Below are 18,590 nucleotides of genomic sequence, written 5' to 3'. Positions count from 1 at the left end.
TTGTTTTAACCTCCTTTTTCATTTCCCTCCCTTGAACAGTGCTGTCCGTTACTCAGAAAACTGCCTGTCTTACAAATTGCCGCGATGAAGCTATCTAAACACAGCGACTCCTCCATCAGTCCTCTCTCTGGGTGATTCATATGTACTGGCCCTGCTCCAACGGCCTGAAATATCTGAACCCCTGCGGGCCCGGCTTGTCAGCCTGGCAGCCGCAGGCCTCGCCGGCGCGGAGACCCAGGCGGTAGCAGAGGCACACCACCGGCTGCGGCTGCGAGGTGGGCGTGTCGGCCGCCGGCAGGCCGACGGACAGGTCGAGGTTCAGGTCGGGGCACCGTGGCTCCCCCGTGCTCGCGCCACCGCTACTGCTGCTGCTGCGCCCGCCGTCGTCCGACGACTCCGCCGGCGCCGGTTTGATCACGGCGAGCGCGACGGGAGAAGCCGGGGCGGCGGCTGCGGGGTGCAGCAGCGCCGCCGCCCGGTGCGCCGCGATGCCGGTAGCCGCCGCGGCGTCGGCGCCGGCGCCGCCGGCTCCGAGCGGGCGGTGCGTCTGCGGGTCGATGCCGCGGGCGAGGAGCTTGCGCTTGATGTGCGTGTTCCAGTAGTTCTTGATCTCGTTGTCGGTGCGGCCCGGCAGCTGCCCGGCGATCAGAGACCACCTGCGAAGGCCGGCATGTCAGCGAAGAACGAACGAACCAAATCGAAGGCCGGCATGGCAATCGACGAGAGCGTATCCAAGGAAGGGAAGACGATCATCACGAATGAATGAATTAGTCTTACTTGTTGCCGAGGAGTGCGTGCAGTCGGATGATGAGCTCGTCCTCCTCGTCGGTGAAGTTGCCGCGCTTGAGGTCCGGCCGGAGGTAGTTCATCCAGCGCAGCCTGCAGCTCTTGCCGCAGCGCAGCAGCCCCGCGGCCTTGGGCAGCGAGCGCCAGCACCCTTCCCCGTGTGCCCGGATGTACGCCACCAGCCGCTCGTCCTCCTCCTTGGTCCACGCGCCCTTGTTCGTGTGCGCCTTCTCGCAGCACGGCGACCTCCCCATGGCTTCGCCGCGTCGCGTGTCGGGATTGACGGGTGACGAGTGCTCGCTCGATCGGGTGGAGCGAGCGAGCAGCTAGCGCGGCAGAGTTCTCTCCTGTTGCCGGGGCGCGGCGCCGCGGGGGGGGGCGTATATATGGCGCGTGCCTGGTGGTAGGCTGGTAGCTAGCGAGTAGCGAGGCGTGACCGGGCGCTGGTCGTGCTGCTGCTGCGCTCCTTTTTCCTCTCTCCATTGACCGGGCGCGGCGTTTCCTCCTGGTCCGGGCGAGTTTGACGGACGGGCCCGGGCGGGGTTGGGAGTTGGGTTAGGGGTTGGGTGGTGGTTGCGGCGGTGGAGCCCGCGCGTGTCGTGCGCCCGCGCCGCTCTCTGCTAGCTCCCACTTGTGTATTGTAGTTGTACTGCCCGCTCGCCGGTTTGGTGGCTCGGTGATTGCGTTACGGCTCCGGGCGCCCCCGCCCCGTCGTCGCGCGTTTTCAATGCCTCGGACGTCGCTGCCGAGGAGCGGTGACGGTTGGATCGGCCGGGCGGGCGGGACCGTGCCTGTTTATGACATGGAGCGGGGGCAGACCGCTGCGAGTGAGTGAACCACTGAACCGTGAATGGACCCCTTCCCAGATCGATGAACGCTGGTAGCGCAGTACTCCTACCTCCCTGCCTACATTCGGCGAGGGCCGATGAGGCGTGAGTTCTCCCGTGGAGCCGTGCAATCAACACGCCATTAATGCGAAAGGTTCCGTCAGTTCTAGCTCCGGTCCAACTCGACCATACAGCACTGCTCGCAGTTGATCATCATCGTGAGGTTTTCCTGTTTGGTTGGTCACGGGCAAAGTGCCAAAGTCACCTTGGTCGGATGGTTAGCATCGACAGTGCAATGCACGAGAGATTGGTAGAGGGTACCATCGTTGGGAATGCGCTTTCAGCACCGGGCTTAAACTTTTTTTTTAAGTACCGGTTCGGTATTGCTATTTCGGTACTAAATGGACCAGTACTAAAAGCACCCCTTTTAATGCGGTTGTATATTTTAAAAAAATCCACTGACCGAAACCTCGGCCGCACCTCGCCACCATTCGCCGGAGCCCCGCACCGAAGAGAGAGAGAGAGAGAGAGAGGAGAGGAAGGGAGGGAGGCAGCGTACTTACGCTGCTTAGCCATCGCCGCCGCCACTCCTCAGCCTACCAGTTGCCTCCGCCGCTGGATCTAAGGGAGAGGTGGCCGCTACTCCTAGATCCACGCCCCGCTGCAGCTCCAAGATCCAGGCGCAGCTCCACCACACCCTACCGACGCTCCACCGTCGCGCCCTCCCGTCAGAGCTCCGTCGCTCCTTGCCCCGCCATCGCTTCTTGCTCTGCCATGTTGTGCCCTCCCTTTTTGCCTCCGCTGCTCCTTGCTCTACCGCTGCTCCTCGCCACATGTAAGAGGTGAGGGGCGAGCGGAGGGGGAGGAGAGGGGCGGCGATGGGATTCAGCGGGGGAGAGATAGATGGGATTTGGCGGGGAGAAGAGAGAGGCGTGGGTGAGAGGATGAGGGGACGAGCGAATTAGTGTGGGGAGGGGGTGAGCGTGGGGTGAGAGAGTGAAGGGGGGATGACGCGTGATGGGAGGTTGCCATTTAGTACCGGGTGAAGCCTCCACCCGGTACTAAAAGGCCCTCAGGTACATTAGTACCGATTGGATACTTCAACGGATACTAATTGGCAACCTTTAGTACCGAGTGAAATCTCCATCCGATACTAAAGGCCCTCACGGGGGCTCCTTGGGGAGTAGCGGTTAGACCCAATACTAATGCTCATATAGTACCAGCGCAAAATGTAACCAGTAACCAGTACTGAGTCTCGGGACCAATGCTGCGTTTTTCAGACTCAGAGCTAATTATGCAGCAGCGACCTTCTTATCTTAAGGCTAAAGCTAGTTTACGTGGTGCGGTTGCGGCGGGTGCATGAATGATGATGATACGTGTGCGCGCTCTAGAAGGTAGGGGAGGGGATAGTTTAGGGCTCTTGATTAGGTGACGTGCGTACGTCCGGTCGGGAGTTTAGGTCGGGTTTGGTACCATAGGTGGGCTCGGAAACGGACTAAAGAACGCCCCCGGTCAAAACTACCAGCAACATGCCAAACGTCCGACTCTTTTTTTGTTGGGAACTACTACTACTACTCTGTCTGCTGTGTTCTGTTGGATTGGGCGGCAGGGCCTATGGGGTCCGGTCGGATCCAACTAGACCCGTCACGGTCGTACAACCAAAAGCACTCCACTATATTCTCTCCAAGAACTAATATAAAAAGCTTCAGTAATGTTTGTGTGCGCGACGATTCGTGATAAATACACTAAAGTAGTATACCACAGAGGTGGTTAAGTAGCTTCACGCACGGTTTAAACTAACCCAACGTACGGCCCCGCGTGTCTCGAGTCACGACGCCGTGACGCCACGTCGGACGTACGTCACGGTGGACCGAATCTTGGCGCATCTCCGCGACCAACCTGCGGGCGCTTTGCGTTGCAGCAGCCTGCACGTCGTACGAGTACGATCAGCCGCCCGACCCGCATCTTACTGTCTCTCTATCGCGCCACGCCAAACACGTTTTGCTTGACTCCGGCATCAGGCAGGCCGCAGGCAACACGAAACGCGAGCGATCCCACCCCATCCCATCTGTTGTTTATTACTCCTCCGTCACGTCAGGGGTGGATCGTTCCCGATCGCAGCACGCGCAGGACATATGGTCAACGCGACCGGATGACGATTATGTGCCAGTTGCCGACCCGCACAACGAAAAGGCGTTTGGTGCCGACCACCGCTCGTAGTCGTCGACCGACTCGTAGCATCAAAGCACCAAGCGCGGGTGCTGCTACTTGCTCTCGACCGGCCACTTGCGGCAGTAGCTCTCCTGCGGATCGGAGGTAGCTATAGCGACGCACGCAAGCGTGGAAAATAAAAACGATCCCCGCGATAGTCCACTTCGCGTGCGCGCGCGATCGATGGACCGAGCTCGCATGTCAGCGCACGCAGCAAGGAACACGAGAGCGCAGAAAATTCAGCACACGCGCGCTTCATGAGAGGACCATGCCCATGCATATGTCTGAAACGTTTCTGTGTTCGATCAGGACCTTGCCATCCAACAATCAACCTCGGACCTTGGGGCGCGGCACGACTGCGCTACTGCAACCAGTGGGGACATGGTTATGAACTTGCTACTGCCTACTCCACGGCGGTCACGTCCTCGCGAGATACTATGAGATGGGAGATCCTTTGCTCTTTTTGACCAGGTAATCATCGGTGGAGTTTCTGGGTAACGCACGGCATGCACGACGGAGCTTTATCTGAGACTTTCGCTCGAGGCTACTACTCAACTTGGCAACTAGTAGCAGTGCTAGCTAATGGAGTGTTTGAGTGAACCGAGCAGCAACGGATCGAAAGGGACGGATCGATCGACGGGGGTCAGCGGTCGCCGGTTGGGCCGGATACAGCTGATCCTCCAGGATGATTATTAGTCGCAGAACGATATGTATGTATCCGGCACGATCGAGGATCGGGTCGCTGTACGTAGACAGCCGCAACACGGACACTAATCGCCCAGATGCGCCGCACGCGCGCGTGTGGGACGTTTTCATCGGCAAAGCCGTTACGTTGCTCCAACAACTGTTCCGGCTTATCTGTACAGTTCATGCAAAATTCATCGCGCGCGCTTGTCGAAAGTCAGAGCTGAGGAAAACAAAGATTTTCGAAAGCGAGAAGTCACACCCCACGGTTGCTGTCCGATGCAGCATCGGGCACATGCAGTCTACAGAATACAGATCCATGCGTCGTCAACTGCCGCGCGCTTTCAACAACAACAAAAAATAAAAACCGTCGCTGCAGCGACCTCCTATGCCAAATCAGAAGCAGGCGTCGCGACTCGTCAGGGCACCCGCAACGGGCGTTAAGAAATGTCGATAGCAAGCCATGTCGGAGAGAGAAGAGAAGAGAAAGGAAAAATGACGCCAGATGCAGCGACTCTCGATAGCACGCAAATCCACGCCAGTGGGCCCGAGTTTTCCCGTGCCTCGCGAGTCGCGGGAGCGAGACGGAGCCCGGCCTCGCAGGATCCAACGTGGGCGGCCTCGGGCCTCGGCGGCGCCACCGCCACCGGGCGAGGTGGAGTTCTGGCCGCCGCCGCGGACATGGCGAGGCAGAGCAAAGCGCGACCGCCGCCGCCGCAGTTGCGAGCAGACCGGGCGGACTGAGCCTCGGCACCGCCTGCTCACCCATCACCGAGGAAGGGAGCGGACCCCAGCTACGCCGCGGACCCCCGCTTCCTTGAGCCGCACGCGAGAGCGGAGCTCAGCCACCGGCGCGACGGGGTGGCGGGCGAGGAAGCATATGTAAGCTCCACCACTTGGTCGCCGCTGCTGCCGGCCGCGAGCGGGGCAGAGCATGGCTGCCGCCGCGGGTGAAGACGAGGCGGGTGGTGGCGGACTGGGCAGCGCGGATGGGGTGGTGAAGGACGGCGTCGGGCAAGTGGTGGTGGTGGGGGGGGGGGGGGGGGGGGGGGCGGGGGCGGCGCGCGCCCCAGCCGCGGGCGTCGGGTGGAGGAACAGAGGGATCGATGGAACCGGAAGAAGGGAGAGAATAAAATATTCTGACGTGTGGACCCCACCTTACTTGTTCATTGTGCCAATAGAGAGACTGTTGGATAGCTTCAGCTCGTTCGGCACCGCTTGAAGCCGCTGCTGCGGCTGCTGGCTGCCGCAGCCGTTGCTGTAGCGCTGCAGCTGCTGCTGCTGCCGCCGCTAAGCCTGGTGACGGCCGTTTGGCCCGCCGGGTGTGCGTGCTAACGGGCCGTTTGGGCCACATATGTTGCAAGGTTAAATTTAGTCCGGTTGGAAATGAAATTTATGCATGAAACCCATTAAGCAAACGTAATTTGCGTACTCTTTTTTACAAAATGAAACAATTAAAAGGTGTGGGACTACAAATAATAATAGAATTGTTCATACTTGTAAAATATACGGTTGTTAATAAAACATAAATTAAATTGTTCCTTTACCGAAACGAGCGAGGGAGCGGTAACAACTTATCCTTACCAATTTCCAAAGTGGTTTTCGTACTGATACGCTGCTACGTTCGAAAATAAAATTTGTAGCGGCAAATGCAACCACAGCATCTAAATGGTGGCCGACACACATATATAACACACTCGAGCTTACGAACGTACACACAACATATTACAATTTCGTACATACAAATTACAACATGAACGTACACACATACATCCCGCGTCTACATCAACGAGATTCCCGCCGCTATCCAATCTCGGACACTGCCCATATCAGGTGTAGCATTAGCTGCCACCCATTCGGACACCGCATAGTCCGGTTCTCGCACCCTGGACGATCCTGCAGAACTGTCATTGCCAAGGTCCAACAAATAATTATGCAGGGCAAAGCAAGCAATAACAATCTTGGTCTGCCGTTCTCTTGAATATAGTGGCACTTCCCGCAGAATGTGCCACCTCGATTTCAGGACACCGAAGGCGCGTTCCACCACATTCCGAAGACTGGAATGGTGAAAATTAAATTTCTCCTCCAATGTGTCGGCCGCCCTTCTGCTAAACTCCTCGAGGTGATACCTGGTATTTCTATACGGGCCCAGATACCCTGCGCGAACGGCGTACCCCGAGTCGACCAAATAATAGCGGCCTGCAGGTAATCACAAACAATCAACATTAGTGCACCACATTTTCTTGATTAATGTACATGTGCCACTCTTATAAGTCACATACCTGCTGGTGGATGTGGGTACGTCCTTGCCGACATACAGTCACGCAAAACCGCCATGTCGTGACACGACCCTGCCATCCCAGCTCCTACGTACGTGAATCGCATGTCCATATCGCATATGGCTAACACGTTGAAGCTTGTGAATCCTTTTCTGTTTAGGAAATCCAAACGGGACTCACGGCCGACAATTACTGGAATGTGCGTACCGTCTAGAGCACCTATGCAGCCATCAAAGAACGGTGCATATTGGGTCAACTTGTGATTGACCGTAGAGTACGCTCTATCCTTCGGAGCGATGACTTGCTGCGCAAACGAATACATGACATTCGCCACATGCGCCATCTTCCTACTCACTGTGTCCAGGCTCCGGTCAAACCTTTCTCTAATCTGCCGGCACGCCTGCTGTGTCGCACATGCCCAGACAAACATAGCTAACGCCTCAACGGATTCTACCCCTTGCGACGTTTTCAACCCATGGTTGCTAACCAAAATGTCGTGCAACTGAAGGAACGTGTCGGGATACATACGAAAATTGTCGTAGCACCGCCTCCTGTCCCGGAGGTTCAACTCCACCCACTGCCGACCCGTCAGGCGTGGCAGCTCAACTGGCAAGGCAACATGTGGGTTCCGTCTAGCACGATTTATGCTGCGAAGCTCCGCATATGCGGCTGCAGCTCCTCCTAAACATCTCATATCAAACACGGAGCTACTGTCGCTGTCACTGTTATGTTCCTCTGGAGCACTCATACTTGAAATACCTATCAAAAATGAAAACACAGCTTATAAGACAAGGTGAACAACAGAAAAAGTTCTGTACACTGAGAGGATGTACAACTAGTTTGAAAAAAAAATGAACGAAATTTAACTTCAAAGTAACTTAGCAACATAACTTATACGTGCAAATGAACAGATACAGCTAACTAATAGAATTGGTCAACAGTGACATACACCTGAACAGGAACAAACACTAACATACCAGAGAAAGAGTTGAACTTTATTAACTTAAAAAAGTTCAACTCAGCGCACATACAAAGGTTCATCCTCTTCTACAAATTACAGAAGCTAAATTCAATATTCAACACAACACAGGTGCAACTAAGCTAAGAAAGAACCAGGCCACCATCACTTCTTGTGCATCATGTTCCAGTAGAAATTGATCCAACTCAATTGGGCATCTTTTGTGTCTAACCCTATGAACGTGGTCCGACACTCCGAACTCTGCCCACAAGAAAACATGGCCTGGTTGTGAAGCTCCGACCCCTGCTCTATACCATCTTCTTTTAGGATCTCAAGACAACGATTTAGTTGTTCATGGGCACTCGGCTGACGTAGCAGGCTCCGCTTGGCCACACTCTCAGATAGGTTCCTAATGTACTGCTCCAAGTTGTCACTTCTTTTTTTGGTGGGACTGTCCACTGAGTACTCTCGGACCGGCCTTTTTGACTTGGCACGAGCACTGACACGAGCACTAGTAGCAGGGGCGGGGTCGTCCTCCAAGTCCACGAAATTGCCCTCAGTCCCCATGCTAGGTGTGCCCTCACGAATCCCTCCGGCCGACAGCAATGTGCCCCTGTCTTGTGGTTCGTGGCCATACAACTCGAACAGCAGGTCCATGAAAGGTGGAGGCTTCACAGAATGCGGCTGTGACCTCCCCTGGGTGTCCTGCAAAGTCCCATAGAAGTAAAATATCAGCATCGGAAATTTAATAAATTACAAGTATGACGATCAGTAAGTTAGGGACGTCACAAAGTCCGTACCTGTTGATCCTGCTCCCAATACGTGGCATCAGCAGACACCCCACCAGTTTGTGTGTCGCGCCCTAAACCAGTTGAGGTTTCCAATGCCCGCCAGCCGAAGAATTGCCTCCTCAAGTTGTTGAGCTTGTTCTGCAGCTGCTTCGTTCCCAGCTGCAATCCAGTTGCTGCCCTGAACCTGGAGTGGACATTCCTCCATCCCAACTTAGTGAGGCATCTATCGCTCCAGTTGAGCTGGTTCTTTTGTTCAATGCACAACTCCAGCAAAATTTTTGTCGTGGGCTCATCCCAGCTGGCACGGTTATTCATCTGAGGACATAGTAGCTGCAATTATATGGCACCGATCTATGGACAACTACGACCTACGTACACAACTAAGCAATGCAAAATAAAGAATTTGTTACTTGCCTTAGCAGCTGCTTTGTGGCGTTTGTGGCGAAAATTGTACGGGCACACGGGGGGGGGGGGGGGGGGAGAAGCCTGAAATGTGACAAAAATAAATCAGAAGGTCAGATTACACATATATGGGTCTAAGTACATTGTAAACATGTAGGACAGAAAATGCTCTACTGCCAAAGGGAAACTTTAAAAAATTGATACAGATTAGGACTCTTAAAGTATGGAATATTGGAATATGCTCAAGTCATGATAATGTATTTCAGAACACAAGCACGACTAGGTCTAGGCTGTATGTGTCATAGGGTAAGTGTAGAAGCTGCCAATGATGATGAGTTGATTAAATCAAAAGGTAAGCAAAGATTCTTTGATGAAGCAGATGTAGAAAATTAAAAAAATAAGGCACAAAATCATCACAATAAGGTGGCTAACGACCTGCACTTGAAGAAAAAAAATATAGTCACCAAAAGTCTAAAACGAACTAGCTACTCCTACTGCAGTCCCAGCTGTGTAGACTGAGTCAAAAGAACCACTGGGATTGGACCAAATGCTGGGTCTACAATTAGCATTTGAATGTGAAGCTATTAAAAATGCATCTGGAAGACATATTTGTACTGATTAAATGTGCCTTGCACATCTAGGATGCATAAAGATATGGCATACCAATAAATTCAAGACACAAAGAGAAATCTAGCAGAGGTAAATGTAGTGAAAACTAGAATCAGGAATTCAGGATAAAGGACAGAACCTAACACTTCATCGAGAAAGGCATCAGAACTACGGACTTTAGCCCTTTACTGAAATAAACACATATTGACACTTCTTGGTTGAAGGTAATTCAGGTTATCTATCAAATTTATCCACATTTCATCCATCATTTAGATGGCTGCCCCTTTGATTTCATACAATTGTCTGAAAACAAATGTCCACTCCAATCTCAATAATGACCTACAGCTTCAGTCTGCCTCTCAGATCCAAGTACAAATCAGGAAGTGAACGAATACATGACCTTTTTTGTTTATCTGACATTCCTGGAGCTAACAAGTAACTAATGTCTACTCCAACTAAGTGTCGAAGACATTGTCAATTCATACTGCATATATATACTTATGTCAGCAAACTATGAAGTAGTCTAGTACGGCACACGGAAACAGGGAGAACAAAGTATATGCCTCACTAACCAGGGGATAAATTAAATCAACCATTGAAGCTATAAACTGATGTTTCACTTTCAGATACGCTTGCTGTAAGGAATAACCCATGAAATAACCTCAATCCTAGTTTGAGGCCTTCCTTTTATCACAATGGGCAACAATACGCAATAAGGTATGTACTTGACCAGATCTTGTATCGCTTCAAATGTGTAACAGGTTGCATTCATTCACTAGGGGCTCAGCGCATGGGGTAGCATCCATACCTGTGAGCGGAGGTGATGCAGGGGGCGACGGCGCGGGAGAGGGTCCGTCCACCCGACGGCCCACCGGCGGCGGCAGCGCTTGCGCCGGCTCGGAGCCGCGGCGGCGGATCCGGAGGGACGGGCGGCGGCGGAGAGGGACGGAGGGGGCGCGAGGCAGCGAGGGAGCGGCGGAGCGAGCGCGAGGCACTGAGGGAGCGCGCGGCAGCGAGGGAGCGGCGAGCGAGCGCGACGGAGCGCGGGCGCCGAGGGCCCGCCGGCGGCGCAGACCGGGCGTGGACGGAGCGGGGAGCGGAGGGAGCCGCGGCGGCGGATCTGAGCGAGGCTCGGTGGGGAGCAAGCGACGGAGGGGGCGAGAGGAGGGAGGCACTGGCGCGTCGGGGCGTCGGTGCGGCGTTACCTACATACGAACGGATTCCGCTCGTGACTAGCAGCGGAAGCCATCCGAACGGCTTCCGCTGATAAGCCGCAGCCGGAAAAAGAAGCCGCAGCGGCTTTAAGCGGTGCCGAACGAGGTGCTTATCTATTGTACCCTCTATAGATGAGGTACATACCTCTTGTAGAGCGCAGCACGCTCTACCTTGCGGGTGCCCTCAGTCGACAGCAGCCGCGTGAGAACAAAGGCGCGCCGGGGGAAGGTAATAGAGTGGTAGAGCCAGGCTGCCCGACCGGCTCCCCGCCGCCGCCGCCGCGAACATTCAACAGGGCGGAGCACTACTGCACTAGTAGCTACCAAACTGCATGGCTACTGGCTAGCTAGCTTAGGTAGACGAGGTACTACTATAGTTGACTTGTTGGCGGTCTGATGAGTGCACACCGGCCGAATAAAATGGCCCGGAGCACAGCCGTCGCATGTGCAACCGAGGCAACTGCACTGTGCCGCCACGGCACACACATAATACCAGCCGACACGCAATGCAGGTCGGTAGGCACGGGTGGTTCGCGATCATTAACGGTTGGTGCCCAGTCAGACACTCAGACTGTTTCAAGGTTTGATTAGTTAGTTAACTGGTATACTAGTATACGTACAGTATTCGCAGCTCCGCTGCGTACTATCTCATGTAGCTTATAGCAAGTGTCAAGTGACAACTGACAGTTGCGGCTGCGTTTGATATCGTTGCATCCATCTGATGACCAGATGCCATACCCACACGAATTCGATCGACGCAGATGCAGCTTCGCCATACCCAACTTGGCTATACGTGCGTAGCTCCTCGCAACAGCTACGTACGTGCATACATACGGCCTGCCTATTCTTGATGCTTACCATAGATCACTAGCAAGTTTTGTCCAGCTGCTCTGCTCGTGCTACCAACAACCAACCTTCACTGTGGTATCATAACTTTTGGCCGTTGCGGCTACCACCATGTTCTGTACTTCTGGTCGATCGGTTGGGCAACTTGAAGCTCGCTTGTTTGTTTCGCGTGCAGCGTGCTTGGAGAATCAGGCTGTGAGGTGGCGAGGCTCGGTTGGTAGTACTGATGATGCGATCTGTGGTGAGTTGTATCCCCCGGTTGCGGTTGGGTTGATCCGTTGATACACACTTGCTATATAACCGTCGTATCATGGCGAGGATAATGTTATGTACTGGCGTGCGGAATGAATCATGGCGCTCGTCGGTTAGTATATGCTGCCAGGGAATTCCTGCTCGGGTGTGGTGCCTAATCGTCCTAATCGTTTGATTCCTTGGGAGAATCTTTTTATCGATGCTTTCTTAATTATAACCATCTTGCGTGGTTTTTAATTGGTGACGGAGCGAGCAGTTGTATATGATATACGGACTAGGAATACATGACGTTTGCCAGAGCCTTCTGGTTTGTTTCTCCCTTTTTAATTTGCGCGGAAGCAATCTCGTTTATCTTGTTTGGTATACTCTCAATATTTTGCTTTTTTGAGCAATGTGTCACCTCGATCACTGGGCGATGCAAACAAAGGCATGCGAGAACAAGAGTCTTGTACATTTGCTCGTCTAAAATGGAAAAAGTCATGTACATGTGTCTGCCTATTTTCCAATCAAGGCAATTACACGAGAGTCGCCGATTTCTATTGTTGCTTGCTGGATATTGGACTCTCTTGCCACTGATGTTCATATCACTCGGGGTTCTTGATGCGCTTGATCGTCGGTTTGGTATTGCGGCTCGAATTGGAGCCCAGTTTGGAACACAAGAACTCCAACTACGAACAACTGCTGCTGTCGGCCCATGCAAATGAGCCTTTGAGCCCAGAAGGCCCGTGACAAGCAGGTCCATGCTCGCGGGCACGCGCCAGTGCGCCACGTCCCCGAAACCAGGGCGGCAAAACGGTGACAAGCCCCACCGTTCCCGTGCAAACAATTCGATTGCCCGTGCCCTGTGGTCCACGAACGGGCCCACTCGACAGCCACCCTGTGCACGGCTCCCCGTAGACCACCAGTCTCCTTCTCCCCTCCCGCTTTTCCCCACGACACAGCTCACGAGGGATAACGCCAAACCAAAACCCTCCTCTCCCCCAACCCAAACCCTAGCCGGCAGCCCCCTTGATGACCGCCGCCGCCGCCGCCGTAGATGCACAGGCTCTCCCTCACCGTCATTGACGCCGCCGCCGCCATGCCCGCGGCGCTCCGGCTCGGCGGCTCCCCGGCGATCCGCCTCGCCGCCGCGCGCCGCCCTGGCCCGCGGCCCCCGCCGTGGCTGCGCTTCGGTGTGGGCGGCGGGGCCGTGGCGCGAAGGGGGCTGCTCTGCTCCGCCGAGGCCGCCAGGCGGGGCGGCGAGGGCGAGGACACGGAGGTGGAGGATGCGCGGAGGGGAAGCGGGAGCCGCGCGGGGGCGGAGAGGAGGATGAGGGGCGGGAGCGCGGCCGCCGCGGTGGGGACGAGCGTCGAGCTTCTGGCGATTCCCGGGGTCGGGCCGCGCAACCTCAGGAAGCTCGTGGATAATGGCTTCGAGGGCGTCGCGCAGCTCAAGCAGCTCTACAGGGATAAGGTGCGCGGGCTTGTGTTTCGCCTTCTGCTGGTTTGTGTGTTATAATACTCGAGCTTGCCATTCGTCAGTGCGATAAGAGCAACTCCAAGAGTATCCTAAAAAATTCTTCCCCAAAACTATGTATTGGGGGTTCTCCTAAAAAAAATTTCCCCCAAAAACATATTAGTCCACAGCAGATCGCTAATAAATAGCCCCCAATATTTCAAACACAGGCCACGTCATCGTATTGGGCCCATCGGAAGGGACGCGCGGGCGTGCGGGAATCAGGATTGGGGGAGGAACGCCAACGCTAAAATATACGCGGTGGCAGGCTGTTTTTTAGCGTCGCTAAAAAATTGGGGAAGGTTTAGGTGGATTGTTGGAGTTCATTTTTTCTCTTTTTTTTCCTAAAAAAGATATTGGGGGTAAGATTAGCAGCCTCTTGGAGTTGCTCTAAGCGGCACTGTTAGATTGGTGGTAATGTTGCATCAAAGGAAAGACTACAAGTGTAACAGCATTTCAGTCATCGACATATTAACTCATTACTAAACAACTATCCTAAATGGCCACATTTCCACAATTCGTACATGTGCCTACCTTGTGCTTCTAGTTTTGATTATTAGTAACATTTATTGTACACCGCATAATTTGATGCGTCATATATTGTATCTATGCTTTGTTGTACAAGCCAAAAAAATTGATCTCATGATGTGCACACATACATACACAGTATGCTGGCTGTTGATGGAATGATTGTAATCCTGAAATTACAAGGTATCATTTCACTAGACACTAATAGTGTGAACTATTCAAGTATAAAATGTTTAGCATTGCAAATGGGCTCTGTTTTTTTCCTGTAATCATAGATATGCGGAACTCAAAAACGCATGAAAGGAATGTGGCATGATAATAGAAAAATTGTTCTGACCTACGGTTTTAGATTTATTGGGGTGTTGAGAACTCAAGCAAGACAATGGTAGCCCCCAATCCCCATATGCTTGAACTCTCTTAAAGAAAACCAGGCCCGTTTTGGAGTATTTCAAATTGACTCAGTCAAAATTGTTAGTGATCCGTGGCCATTGTGCATGGAAGTAAACAATCATTATGGTCTTTTGCTCTGCCTGCCATTCTTTATACATCTCATGCTATCAGGATTGCAATTCTTGCGCAGGCCTTTCAGTTCTGCGTTTGCCTTAGATTTTCAAATTATATGTCAGTACCTCAGCTTTCTGCTGCTTAGCTCTTTTGGTTTTGCTGTTTGCGTTATCTTGCAAATTTGACGCTTTTCTCCATTTGAAAAACTGTTCTCTCAATTTAACGCCATTTTATGCTTTACTAATAGTTTACATGCTCATGCAGTTCTTTGGCAAGTCTAGTGAGCAGATGGTTGAGTTCTTACAGAGTTCTGTTGGCATTGTACATAAGAACCATGCTGAGAGTATAACATCATTTATTAAAGAGAGTGTCGATGAGGAGCTGAAGGATACAGATTCATCTAAACCCACTCAAAAGAAGAGGTTGACCTTTTGTGTGGAAGGGAATATTAGCGTTGGAAAGACCACTTTCCTCCAAAGAATAGCTAATGAGACTATTGAACTGCGTGATCTTGTAGAGATAGTTCCTGAGCCTATTGATAAGTGGCAGGATGTTGGACCTGATCACTTCAATATATTGGATGCCTTCTATGCTGAGCCACATAGGTATGCATACACTTTCCAAAACTATGTGTTTGTGACGAGGGTCATGCAAGAAAGGGAATCTCAAGCTGGAATAAAACCTCTCAGACTGATGGAAAGAAGTGTATTCAGTGATCGGATGGTAGGTCAATCTTTATTGAAAATGCTAGTTCATTAACTGAACGTGCATTTTAGTTGCCTTCTGAAACAATCATTTTGTATCTTTATCTAACTAATTGTTCTGTTAATGTGTACCAGGTGTTTGTCCGTGCTGTTCATGAAGCTAATTGGATGAATGAGATGGAGATCAGTATCTATGATTCCTGGTTTGATCCAGTTGTGTCATCACTCCCAGGTCTCATTCCAGATGGATTTATCTATCTAAGAGCTAGTCCAGATACTTGCCACAAAAGAATGATGCATCGCAGAAGATCAGAGGAAGGTGGTGTTACACTTGACTACCTGCAAGGTTTGCATGAGAAGCATGAGAGCTGGTTGCTTCCTTCAAAAGGATCAGGTCCTGGTGTATTATCAGTCAGTCAACTGCCCATGCATATGGAGGGCTCCTTGCCTCCAGAAATACGGGATCGTGTATTTTACTTGGAAGGAAATCACATGCACTCAAGTATCCAAAAGGTACTTACTCCCAGTGTTTCTAATGCTTTGTTCTAAGGAAAGAAATCGGACCCTCAGGGATAACTTGTTGGCTACTGGTATTTCTCGAACTGTTAGTATTAGGGCTCTCCAATGTTTGAATGAAAATGGTTAAATGAACATGACCGATGGGCTTTTATGAATTTTCAGGGGTTCTATTGGCTGGTTATAACTTCGATTTCATAATAATGTAGACGGCTATGTTTCGATTTGATAGGGAGGACAGCAAATGCATAACAGTTATAGATCAATGCACTATATATATCAGCCATTCTCCTCATGCTACTTAGTGTAAACAGCATCATTTCTTACGAACTGTATGTATATTGTTGCAGTTTTTTCTTAGCACACACCCTATCCAATGTTGGAATCCAAATGCAACAATAAAAAATGATTCACAAATTCAGAATTAGACTTTAATAATACTAATCCCACTAGGATGGCACTGGTTCCTGGTGGTATCTAGCTAGTTGCAACTGAGATTTGCGTCCCTGCTTACTCCTGCATTACCTTCAAGCAGTCCAGTTGAATGGGTCTTTTTCTATGCAGGTCCCTGCTCTTGTCTTGGATTGTGAACCTGACATTGATTTCAACAAAGACATAGAAGCTAAACGACAGTAAGTTTGCAGACCGTTCCCTATACGAATTTTGTTGTTATAGTTGTTACTAGCCTCAAGTTTTAGCCATGAACGACATTGAGTTCTTTACTCTAGTTGTTATAGTTCTGTTCCCATCACAGTTTGCTGACTTGAATTCTAACTTAATCCTTTTTTCCTACGAAGGCCCTGACCTACCCATAAAATGCTGCTTTCTCATTTAACGTCTGTCTTTGTCTATGTAGATATGCTCGGCAAGTTGCAGAGTTCTTCGAATTTGTCAAGAAAAAGAAGGAAGAAGCTCCGTCGGATCAAACAAGTGCTGACAAGGACCGCATGAACCCGCATGTCATGCTTCCTAACAGAGGTCGGCTATGGGTCCCTGACGGCAACCCCTTCACAGGCTCCCCTATGAATCTGGATTTCAGAAGAGCCATGTCTTCGTACCTCTCAACCTAGGACTCAACTGCAGAAAGAAACTAGCCGCCTCGCTCACTGACCTCGCAACGCAAACCGCTTGTTATGCCTCAAGTCAAACCCTAGGCTGCCCGATGCTAGCCACTGATGTAAAATAGCCCGTCTGTGTCTCTGTCCTGTAAATTACGATCTTAGCGCTAGTCCCACGTTTCGCAGTACTAGCATACGCGTCTGTCTGACTTGATCAGATGGTGGGTCTAATCTGTACCTTATGCTCGCTTGCTTGAAGCATTCTGTTGAACAGATCTGGAGTCTGGGACGAGAACACGTGCGTGTGCTGCCGTACTTGTACCATGTGTATCACCTGGAAGGTTCCTTGCATCCTGATGATGAAGTTTTGCGTTTAGGGGTGTTTGGGAGGAGGGGATTACCTAATTAGGAGTATTAAATTTAGATTAATTACAAAATTAATTACACAACCTCTAGGTTAAATCGCGAGATGAATTTATCAAGCCTAATTAGTCCATGATTTGACAATGTTGTGCTACAGTAACCATTCCTAATGATAGATTAATTAGGCTTAATAGATTCATCTTGCAATTTAGCCTAGAATTTTGCAATTAATTTTGTAATTAGCTTATGTTTAATCCTCTTAATTAGTATCGGAACGTAACATCCGATATGACAGGGTTAAAATTTAGCTCCTGGTATCAAACGTGATACGCCCCTTAGTTTCCTCTTCGTTTCGGAGTGGCTGCGGTGACCGAGCCGCCCTCGAGGTTGACCGGTGAAAGCCCGTGGTTGAAAAGGGCGCTGGTCAATGGAGACGTACACTGGCTGCCGCAGAACTGGCAGTTCAACTTCCAACATTTGTGGTCCCTGTCGCCTGATGCTCTGATCCGGTGGTGCCTTGTCGTGGGGCAGCCGGAACCCGGCGAACGCATGGAGCCATCTGGTCAAGTGGCCGCACCGCGGCGCAGTCCGCAGGGCACGGGGCACAGCGTATCGGGCAGGGAAAGGGTTAGCCATGGCGTGCGTCCCCCAAAGACGAATGGCGAGTCAGATTGGCGATTCCGCAGGGACGGATTACTGTCAGCCCCCCAAACCCGTGGAATTTCTTTGAACCACCGCTGGTCCTGGGATTCATCCTTTTCTTTTCTTTTTTCTTTCTTTTTTTGAAAAATAAGGATTCATCCGTTTCTCCAAAAATATGACAAGTGCAAACAAGTGGAGTAAAAGGCAAGAACACCTGGGCCCGAGGGTACTGCCCAGTGTCCAGGGAAGGTGAATGACCCGTTGACCACGTTGGGCAACAAACACTGTCCTCTTTAGGCATTCTGGGTTCAGAAACATCTACTGACTCCTGTGTTATGGACCGCTCAACGGCAAGGACCACATGCCTCTGGCCAGGCGCGCGACGTGAGCGATGCCTGTGCCCGGCGCCCGGCGCGGCCGAGCGGAGAACGAAAACGACTGCCCGGCAGGCGGGGCAACGGCACGGAGGAGATCCCGTCGCCGTCCCGGCGTCAAATCGGAGAGGAGCTGCAGCAAACCGCCTTCGCCCTCGGAGGAACCAGGTCTCCCTCTCCCACCCTCCGTACGGACAACTGTCTCGCTCCATCCGATGGTCATAGACAGTTTCTACGCTCATTTTCTGCAGTTCAAGCGGAATCATCTATCCATATGCACAACTTCGTATCAAAATAATTAGGGCTGTTTGGATTTGCTATTGCTAAAGTTTATTAATTTAAAATTTAGCATTTCTAGTCATTAGCACTCCTATCTGAAGGCACAACTAATGGATATAACTGAAGTCCATGATATGTCACTTTTACCCTTTTGTCTCCTCACCCCCCCTCTCTCTCCTTTTGGTCCTTTCAAAAGCCATTAGCACCCATTATCTCCTCCCCACTAGCTAAGGTTTTGTTTGAGAATCTTATGCTAAACTTTAGCACC

General features: G+C 51.6%; 3 protein-coding genes across 3 annotated transcripts; 1 reads left to right on the top strand and 2 right to left on the bottom strand.

Moving 5' to 3' along the window:
• On the bottom strand, nt 1-1,219 carry LOC117847486 (myb-related protein 308). Its single transcript, XM_034728700.2, has 2 exons — nt 778-1,219; nt 1-656 (listed from the first exon to the last, which is right to left on the bottom strand). Exons 1-2 carry the CDS (start codon nt 1,038-1,040, stop codon nt 137-139), a joined length of 783 nt encoding a protein of 260 aa, XP_034584591.1. The 5' UTR covers nt 1,041-1,219; the 3' UTR covers nt 1-136.
• Nucleotides 1,220-7,665: 6,446 nt separating this feature from the next.
• On the bottom strand, nt 7,666-8,967 carry LOC117850774 (uncharacterized). The gene is made up of 2 exons (XM_072292303.1): nt 8,546-8,967; nt 7,666-8,450 (listed from the first exon to the last, which is right to left on the bottom strand). The coding sequence occupies exons 1-2, from the start codon at nt 8,849-8,851 to the stop codon at nt 7,911-7,913; spliced, it is 846 nt and encodes a 281-aa protein (XP_072148404.1). The 5' UTR covers nt 8,852-8,967; the 3' UTR covers nt 7,666-7,910.
• Nucleotides 8,968-12,799: 3,832 nt separating this feature from the next.
• On the top strand, nt 12,800-16,937 carry LOC117850064 (uncharacterized). The gene is made up of 5 exons (XM_034731844.2): nt 12,800-13,312; nt 14,651-15,109; nt 15,226-15,603; nt 16,171-16,238; nt 16,463-16,937. Exons 1-5 carry the CDS (start codon nt 12,896-12,898, stop codon nt 16,674-16,676), a joined length of 1,536 nt encoding a protein of 511 aa, XP_034587735.1. The 5' UTR covers nt 12,800-12,895; the 3' UTR covers nt 16,677-16,937.
• Nucleotides 16,938-18,590: the final 1,653 nt, after the last annotated feature.

Source organism: Setaria viridis, chromosome 3, assembly GCF_005286985.2.
Source record: "Setaria viridis chromosome 3, Setaria_viridis_v4.0, whole genome shotgun sequence".
Classification (NCBI taxonomy): domain Eukaryota; kingdom Viridiplantae; phylum Streptophyta; class Magnoliopsida; order Poales; family Poaceae; genus Setaria; species Setaria viridis.
This window is presented reverse-complemented; position numbering and strand designations above follow the sequence as displayed.